Source organism: Eutrema salsugineum, unplaced genomic scaffold (assembly GCF_000478725.1).
Source record: "Eutrema salsugineum unplaced genomic scaffold, Eutsalg1_0 scaffold_14, whole genome shotgun sequence".
Classification (NCBI taxonomy): domain Eukaryota; kingdom Viridiplantae; phylum Streptophyta; class Magnoliopsida; order Brassicales; family Brassicaceae; genus Eutrema; species Eutrema salsugineum.
The window spans coordinates 3850589-3859587 of record NW_006256877.1 but is presented as its reverse complement, the minus strand read 5'-3'; the positions used below and the strand labels follow the sequence as shown (position 1 = coordinate 3859587).

At 33.8% G+C, this 8999-nt stretch overlaps 2 protein-coding genes across 2 annotated transcripts; one reads left to right on the top strand and one right to left on the bottom strand.

Annotated features, from left to right (window-relative positions):
• The first annotated feature begins 4621 nt into the window (after positions 1-4621).
• On the top strand, positions 4622-5200 carry LOC18022481 (60S acidic ribosomal protein P2-5). Its single transcript, XM_006405498.2, has one exon. It carries the CDS (start codon positions 4670-4672, stop codon positions 5009-5011), a length of 342 nt encoding a protein of 113 aa, XP_006405561.1. The 5' UTR covers positions 4622-4669; the 3' UTR covers positions 5012-5200.
• Positions 5201-7036: 1836 nt separating this feature from the next.
• LOC18022480 (serine/threonine-protein kinase D6PK) lies at positions 7037-8999 on the bottom strand. The gene is made up of 2 exons (XM_006405497.2): positions 8290-8999; positions 7037-7920 (listed from the first exon to the last, which is right to left on the bottom strand). The coding sequence occupies exons 1-2, from the start codon at positions 8937-8939 to the stop codon at positions 7062-7064; spliced, it is 1509 nt and encodes a 502-aa protein (XP_006405560.1). The 5' UTR covers positions 8940-8999; the 3' UTR covers positions 7037-7061.

The window sequence follows — 8999 nt, the reverse complement described above, 5'->3', positions numbered from 1 at the left end:
TTAACCACTCATGTTTGGCTTTTGGTAAGATCACATATTTCTGGTGATCAAACATATCTTTAAGAGATTGCCAAAGATCTGCAGGATTTTCTTTCATGATGTATTCTTCTTTTAAACTATTACCGATGTGGTGGAGCAAAAATATCATGGCTTTCGCCTTTTCTCATCTGATGTCGTTTCCGACTTATTGATGGTATCGAGAAGCTCGTTTCCTCTTAGATGCATTTTTGCACCTACTGCCCATGACATGTAATTTTTCCCAGACACATCAAGGACAGGGATTTCGAGCTTTGCCAAATTCGACATTATAACTGTATATAATTTTATCAAAAATAAACTTAGCAAACGTTAAGTTTAGAAATTTGTTTTTCGAGAAAAAACATGATAAAAAAAAATAATTCTCACACATAATAAAAGCATGAAATTTAAAATAATATAGGAGGCAGAGTCTTCCATATAATTTGAGGAGGCAGAGCTTACTATATTTTTTGAGGAGGCAGAGCCTACCATATAATTTTTTTTGAGGAAGCATAGCCTACCATATAATTTTGAGGAGGCAGAGCCTTCTACTCCATAAACATAATATCAAGGAGGAGGTTTAACCTTCTACTCCATATATATGATCTGAGGAGACATAGTCTACCATATGATCATATGATCGTGAAGGCATAGCCTATCTCAACGATCGATTCGGGAAAGGCTATCATCCCGTAAACTTTAATATAAATTTAATTAACGGGTTCGGGGAAGGCAGAGTCTATCATCCCGAAAATAATACGTAAACTTAAAATAAACATAAATTTAAATCATACCTCTTTAGGTATAAGAGCGAATCAAGAGACGCTCGTGCTGATAACGTGATAAAAACTTGAGTTTATATATTATATGATGAGATATATATTTTGTATGTATATATATATGTATATGTGTATTAAAGAAAAGAGGAGAGAATGAACAATCTCTTTTAATTATTGATTCCTTTTCACACACACGTTACTACAAGTGAAAGAGGGAGAGGTCTATTTATAACTGCATTGAGTCATTGAGTCGGTAAAACTATGTTGGTAAAAGTATGGATAATTACTACATATTATAATAGAACTATTATTTTAAGGGTTGTATATTATTACGTGACGCGTCGTATACTACTCACACAGCTATTCGACAGAGACAACAAAACATCAGAAGATCTCTGTTTTATAACCAAAAAATAATACGTTATAAAACAAATCATGCATCTCGTGATAGCTGTGAGGAATGTTTGTTTTCCATTAATTCTATTTTCCTAATTCCTGCTTAAATTATTGCCATTTGGCTAATTATTTTACATTTTTTTAAAAATAATTTTTTGAGAAATGAAAGATATTATACAAAAAGGAATAATATGATGGTTTCTTGCTTATCTGATTTATTTCTTCTTTTTTTATCTAATGCTCTTATCTGTTCTGATAAAATAATAAATATTATACGATTTCATTATTTATATAGATTTGATTGGAGGAAAAAAAAATATAGATTTGATTTTTTTAATAGGTTTTTAAAGAATCATTAAAACAAATCATTACAAATGAAGTTTTTGTAAACCTAAACTTAAGAAGTATTATAATCTTCTTGTTTAATATATATATATATATATATATATTTGGTCAATAGCCTCTTCTCCTAGAGCGAATTGGTTAGTCAAATCGGTGGAGAAATCATGTTTTCTGGGTAGACTTTAATGCTTTGTGCTAATGTACCCGCCTTTGTTTAATATAATATCTCAAGAAATTTATTTTAATACTAAATAATAAATACAGTTTGTTATAAGTTGCATTGGTGTAGAAGCTGTGCGATCAAATTCCAAACAAAATAATTCCTTTATTAATAATGGATACAATTTTGTTACAATACATTTCTATGCATTAAAAAAGGTTACTCTTTGTTTTCAGTTGAAATTACAGCTCAAGGTACATTGCAGAAATATAAAACAATTCATTAATCAATTGAATCAAGATAGGTGTATATGATATGGCTTTATGGAAGAGCTAAGGGTTTTCTTAGTCTAGTTTTGAAAGAGGACAAAACAGTCTTCACTGAAAATGGGAATATGTGTCCTGTCTCAGGCAGAACAGTAAAAAAGAGGATTCTTTCAGAATCTTACTTTAGGACCTATAGCTTCTCGATTCAGTAAAAATATTCAAAACTCAGTAAAAGAATGCCAAAAAGAGGGAAAGTGAGGGAACTATACTCTATAGAATATTAGAATCTGACCCTCTCCTTTATTTTTGCATTTCGTTTTCTTTGTTGCTACTATAAGTCTATACCACAAAATCAAGATTACCAAAGCTTAGACAAACAGAAAATGATTATATATATATATATATATACATATATATACATAGATTATTAAATTATTTTGTTTTGCTCCAATTTGTGATTCGGTAAAACAAAAAAAAAAAAATATAATAGAACTGAGACTGACACATGCTAAATATTATAAGCCATCAACAACAACAGCAACAAGTTAAGGAGAATTTGTTTTTGAAAACAGAGCAAACTTAAGTTATTGGTTGCTTTAGCAGAAGGGAACACAATCTCCACACTTTAATAAGTAAATTATAAATCAAACTATAAGAAAAAGACAAAGAATAGATAAACATATTAATTTCTTCATGAGTAAAAAAAAAAAAAGATAAGCATATTAACAAACAAAAAAAGACTAAAAAATTTGATAACGAGTTAACCTATTTAAAAACAAAACCTACGATATTTTCACATTTTACCAAACAAAAAAAAAAAAACCTACGATTCCCTTAGTATCTCTGCGACTCTGCCTCACCTTCATCTTCTTTATTCAGAAACAATATTCTAATTCAAAAACAAAGTGCAAGACTTCCACCTTCCAAAATATAAACTTAAGAATCTCCGGTTTTTCAGCTGTAACAATCATCAGATTGTGTATATGAATCTCTTCATAGCATTTATAGCTTCTCCTCAGAAATATAGCCCCACAATACAAACTCTCAACCGATTTGGGTGGTTTATACTCAATTTTTAGTAGACTTTTGCAGTTTCATCGGTGATCGTCGTGATGTCTCTGCTCTTCTGAAAGAAAACAAAAAAGCTTTTCAGTGAAGCAAACTTATTTCTCTTGCAAAGAAACTTTAACTAAAGTGGTCAAATTCTTTAAAGAGTCTTTACTCATCTAGGCATTAGAGAAAAAAAAATAAAATTTCGAAATAAGCTTTCACGTAAAACTAAAAATAAAATATTTTCTGTTGAAAAGCATTTTAAATATTAACGTACAACGAAGGAATGAAAGAAACAAAAATTATGAATAGATGTTGCAATAAAAATAAAAAATAACAAGAATTATGAGTGAGTAAAACACTACATAAGCCACTTTCAAATCAGATATGCACCTGTTATGAATAGGATCAGGTCCATTAGGAACTTTTCGCTTGCTAACGTGAAATGGATTCACATTTTTGTGAATTTGATGTGTGTTTTTACCGTGAAACCGAAAATTCTTGACCTTTTCCGTTGATAAAACCCTTGATGCAGAGTATGGTAAGATAGCTAAAAGAAGAAACAAAATAACACCCAAAGACACGAGAGCTCTCATTATTCCCATAAAATTTCTTCTTGCTGTTGTGTGTCCTACGAGTTAGTGGTGAACATACCAACCAAACCAAAGACACAAACAGAGCAGAAGATTCATGATGATTTCTGAAGTGTATATTGTCACATATATAGGTAGAGAGAGAGAGAGAGAGAGTTCTCTGGTAAAGAACAAGCACTTAGGTCATGTTTTATACACCTTGGAGAACAAATCTGTGATTGGTTCTATACTTCCATTTAAAGAAGAATCACACAAAGCAAAAGCATTGTCGACTATTTGTCTTAATATATGTACACGTAGACAATGAGAGAGAATGAGAGTAAGAGCTTTACGTGACATATAGGACCCATTAAGTAACTTTTGCTTTGTTTTGATTTGAGAATTTTTGTGCAGCCAAGCCATTGGGAATCTCACAAGCTCACTTAACTAAATTTATCTTAAGCCAACTTTAGAGGCAAAGGACAATATAACCTTTATGTGGCCTGATCTGAATATAATTTATTAACAATAATAAGGCTATTTCTTTGTTTAGCAATCTCTTAGATTGTTTGGAGCTTATCTAAAGTTATAACAATATTAGAAAATGAATTCATAAAACAAACCTGTCAAAAGAACCAATTGGACATTGAGGAGCTACAATAATTTTCTTCCTTGTTAAGTAACTATGTCCTGCTTAAAGCTATAACTAAAAAAACATTAAGTTAAACAAGTAACCAAAAAGTTTCAAACAGAAGTATATGTAAGTTGGAACATTTGTTTATTTGAAAGGCAATGTAAGTTTGAACAACAACACAATAAAAAAATAAAAAATAATGGGGAGATGTGCGTGAGGCCCATCAATAACCAAATGTACACCTATAATTACATGGGCTCTCTTTTTCTTATCTAATGGGCCTATAAACAAATTTAGAAAGGTTTCGTGTAGCCCACGTGATAGTTTTTTTTTGGTACGTGCCAAAACCCTAATCCCCCCTTAAATAGTGAAATTTCACGAAAACCCTAATCGCAGTCGATTTCCTTCTTTCATTTTTTTTGCAGACAGAAAAGAAAGAAGAAAAGAGAACAATGAAGGTTGTTGCGGCGTTCCTCCTTGCGAAACTTGGCGGCAATGAGAATCCATCAGTCGCTGATGTGAAGAAGATCTTGGAATCTGTTGGTGCAGAGATCGAGCAAGAGAAGATAGATCTGTTTTTCTCTCTGATTAAAGATCACGATGTGACTGAGCTGATCGCTGTTGGACGAGAGAAGATGGCTGCTCTTTCTTCCGGTGGTCCTGCGGTTGCGGTTGCGGCCGGAGGAGGCGGTGGCGCTGCTCCCGTGGTTGAGCCTGCGGCGGCTGAAGCTAAGAAGGAGGAGGAGAAGGAGGAGTCCGAAGACGACGGTGCAATGATGAGTCTCTTCGACTGATCATATGGTAGAAGATTTCGATCTTCGTATTATCTTCTCGTTTTTAATTGTTATATCTTCTTTCTTAATAACTTAGGGTTTCTGGATTTGTGTCGGTAATTCTAGAGATTTTGCAAGTGTTAAAGACTTGATTTTGGTGAGAATAATATTTGTTCTCTAGAACATTTATGCGTTTTATCGTGAATGACATATTCTCCAAATCTGCGATCGAAATATTTATTGAATAATGAAATTTTACATGGATTATGGAATTTAAACACTCATTGTTTTTACTTGAAATCGTTTGCACTGAATGGCATATCTTTCAAGTTGAATTTTGCATTGAAGACTTACAATTTCTATGGATCTTTGCTAGTGTTTATGAGGTTCTTCAATCCAAAATTATCCCCATCAACATTCGGAATGTTTGACTTGAAATTGTATGTCAGTGAATGACATATTCTACAAACATGTGATAATGACATTTGATATATGGTCTATCTAGGGATTTGCCTGCTTCCAAGACTTCCAAAGTTGTGTGAATAAACATATTCTTGTTTCTGAGATTCCTCAATCTCTAGTTTATTTCTTTGAACATTCATGCTTTTTACTAGAGATCGTATGCAGTGAATGACATATTGCACAAATAGGCGATTGATTTTTGTATGGAATAAGGACAATTTCTATGGATTATTTAGGTTTCCCCAGTGTTTAAGAGTTATGTGAACGAAGGTGTTTTGTTATGAGATTCTTTCATCCAATCTATACTCCTTTGAACAATCATGATTTTTTAGTTTTTACACTATAAATCTTATGTAGCGAATGACGATTTCTACAAATATGCCATCGAGTTTGTACAATTTCTATGAACTGCTTAGGGATAAGTGTTGTGCTTTTTAGTTCTTATTACTAGAAATTGTATATAGTGAATTACATATTCTACAAATCGGCGGTGGTATATATTTGTATCATATAATAACATTTTCATGGATTATTTAGGGATTTTGCCACTTTTAGAGACTTTAAGTTTAACCATCTTCTGTTTTCTGCATTATTTCTGAATTATGGTGTTCCTCAATCCAATTTCTTCCTTTGAATGCTCATGCTATTGACTAGAGTTCGTATCCGTGAGTTCCTACAAATTTGCGAACGAATTTTGTATTGAATCATGACATTTTCCATGAATTACCAATTATCAGTACTAACTTGCCAGTGTTAATTGTTAAAGGCATTTTTTTGTGCAACTTAGCCTCCTTTATTTCTGATGATGCTTCTCAATCGGTCATTCCAGTTTATTCCTTTGAATATTCATACTTTTTCTTTTACTTGAAATTAGTCGTATAACGTGAAGTACCTTTTCTACAAAATTTTATGATCGAAATTTACATGGAATATTTACATTTTGAATAGTAAATAACTAAATATATATAAGTTTGTGTAGATGCCTTGTGCCTTATCTAAAGCAAAAGCTTTTTCTTTCACCATTAGCGACCATGGCATAAAGAGGTAACGAGTCATTTTCTTTTTTTCTGTGTTGTCTCATTTCAGTTTTCTTTTCAGAAAATTTACATTCTCTGGGAAAAAGATTTTCGCATACGTACATACTCAGAGAATAACTGTAAAAATAAAAGTCGAATTTTGTGTGAAAAAGAATCTTTCATGCAAAAAGGTTTTTGTTTTGTCTTTATAAGAAAGCTTAAAAGCTAAAACATGGTAGAAAAAGATAAAATTTGATGTGGGGACTAAACATACATATCATCTGTAAGATAAAAGTTTGCAACTTTTAATTTTCACTTTTCTCGATTACACCACAAAAACTAATCCTTTTTTTCCCTGCAACAAAAGACTACATAGATTATGCTTTTTTCCTAAACCATTTCCCAAAATTTTGTTTTTCTCCAAAGCTTGAACCTTTATGAACATGAATGGATATAATCCATCAAAATTAATCAAACCATAACCTAACTGCAAATGCAAAATTGTTGCTTAATACAATGACTAAAAACCGAAACAACCTCTAAATAAAACAAATTCTTGGAGAAGCCGAATACATATACCATACATTTCTTCATCAGAAGAATTCAAAGTCTAAATAAGGACCTGATGAAGAATCTGATTGTTTTGAATGCTTGTCTTGTTGTTGAACTGATGATGACTTGAGGGTTTCATTTAGTATCGAAAGATCAATCGGTTTGGGTATTTCTGGTGGATTTGTGCTTCTGATCAGAGCCCAATTGACATTATCAAAGAAAGGATGTTGCTTTATCTCTGTAGCACCTTTCTTGAACCCTAATCTCTTCTTAGGATCTTTAGCAAGCAAACCTCGAATCAAATCCTTAGCTGCAAAACTTATAGACCCATCTGGAAACTTTAGAGGCTGCCCAACAACATTGAAGAGCGTTTCACGGTTTCCGTTTCCTTTAAATGGCGTTTTACCGGTTAACAACTCGTAGAGGAAGATACCAAAAGTCCACCAATCAACAGAGCTTCCATGACCATCTCCTCGTATGATCTCAGGAGCTAAATACTCGTGAGTTCCCACGAATGACATAGACCGAGCATCTGTTGGCTCAGCTATTAACATTGGGAGTGAATCAGAACCACCTTTTTCGGTTTTAGCCTTTCTTGGTTTGTTGTTGTTGAGGAAACGAGGCTTGAAGCATGATGGTTGGATACAGGCTACGGGTAATTTGCAGGATGAATCTACTATGCAAGAGGGTTGGATACAATAGGAAGCAATGTGACAAGAAGGTTGTGAAGTGGACTGAATTAGTGTAGGACTCACAAAACTCTGCAAGGAAAGATCGAAATCCGATAGCATAATGTGACCATCTTCTCTCACCATTACATTCTCTGGCTTCAAGTCTCTGTACACTACACCCATCATATGAAGATACTCTAGCGCAAGAAGTACTTCAGATGCATAAAACCTGCAAATTCAAGAACATAAGAAAACAGACAAAACAGAGGGTCCATTAGAATGTTTTCAGATTCTTAAAAGCTACACACAACAATCAAATCAATTTGATTTCACTATAGCCAAAACCAAAACACTGACATAGAGAGGATGGATTAAAATGCTAACGTTACATAGCACAGTCAAAGCAATTTGATTTCACTCTCAGACAAACCCAAAACATGCATGAAAAGACAAAACAGAGTTCTCATTACAATGTTAGTGTCTTCAGCTACACAGAATAGTCAAAGCTATTTCTGTCCAGATTACACTGACTCAGATTAGTTTCACTCTCAGACAAAAACCAAAAGCATGAAATTGAACGGCTTTAAAGCAAATTAACCTGGCGGCTTGCTCGGAGAAATGTTTTCCGGGCTGTTTTTGCCGGAGAATATGAAGATCTCCGCCGCTACAAAACTCCATAAGAAGACAAGAAAACTTCTCGGTCTCGAAATGCGAGTAAAGCGTTGGCAAGAAAGGATGATCTAGCAAACCAAGAATCTCTCTTTCGGTCTGAGCCCTAACCAATTTCTTCCTTCCGATCAACATTCCTTTGTCCATCACTTTCATGGCGAAAAAACATCCCATCTCTCTAAGCTCAGCTAAATACACACTCCCAATATCTCCACATCCCAATTTCTTCAACAGCCTGAAATGCCCTAAACCCAGATCCTCGTTTTTACTGCATTTCACGCTCTGAATCGCGTCCCATCGAAGATCGTTCCCTTTATGCGGCTTCGACGGAGAAAAGACCCTTTTGAAATTAGCCTCGTTCGCATCGAAAGATCGAGACTTTTCGAGATTAGCTTCACTGCTTACACTGTTACTGCTACAGAAACTTAAGCTGACACTGTTGTTGAGCCTAACGTCTTGAGAGCCATTACTGCTGGTTTTGAAGCTCTCGGATCCAGAAGCTGGGCTCGAATCAGCAGCATTATTGCAATTGGAGGAACAATCAGGTGAAGATTCGAGATTTGGAGTTTGTCTACTCATAACTAGAGAATAAGGTCGATGAATGAGAAGTGAAGAAGTGAGAAGTGTGAAGTGAGGAGA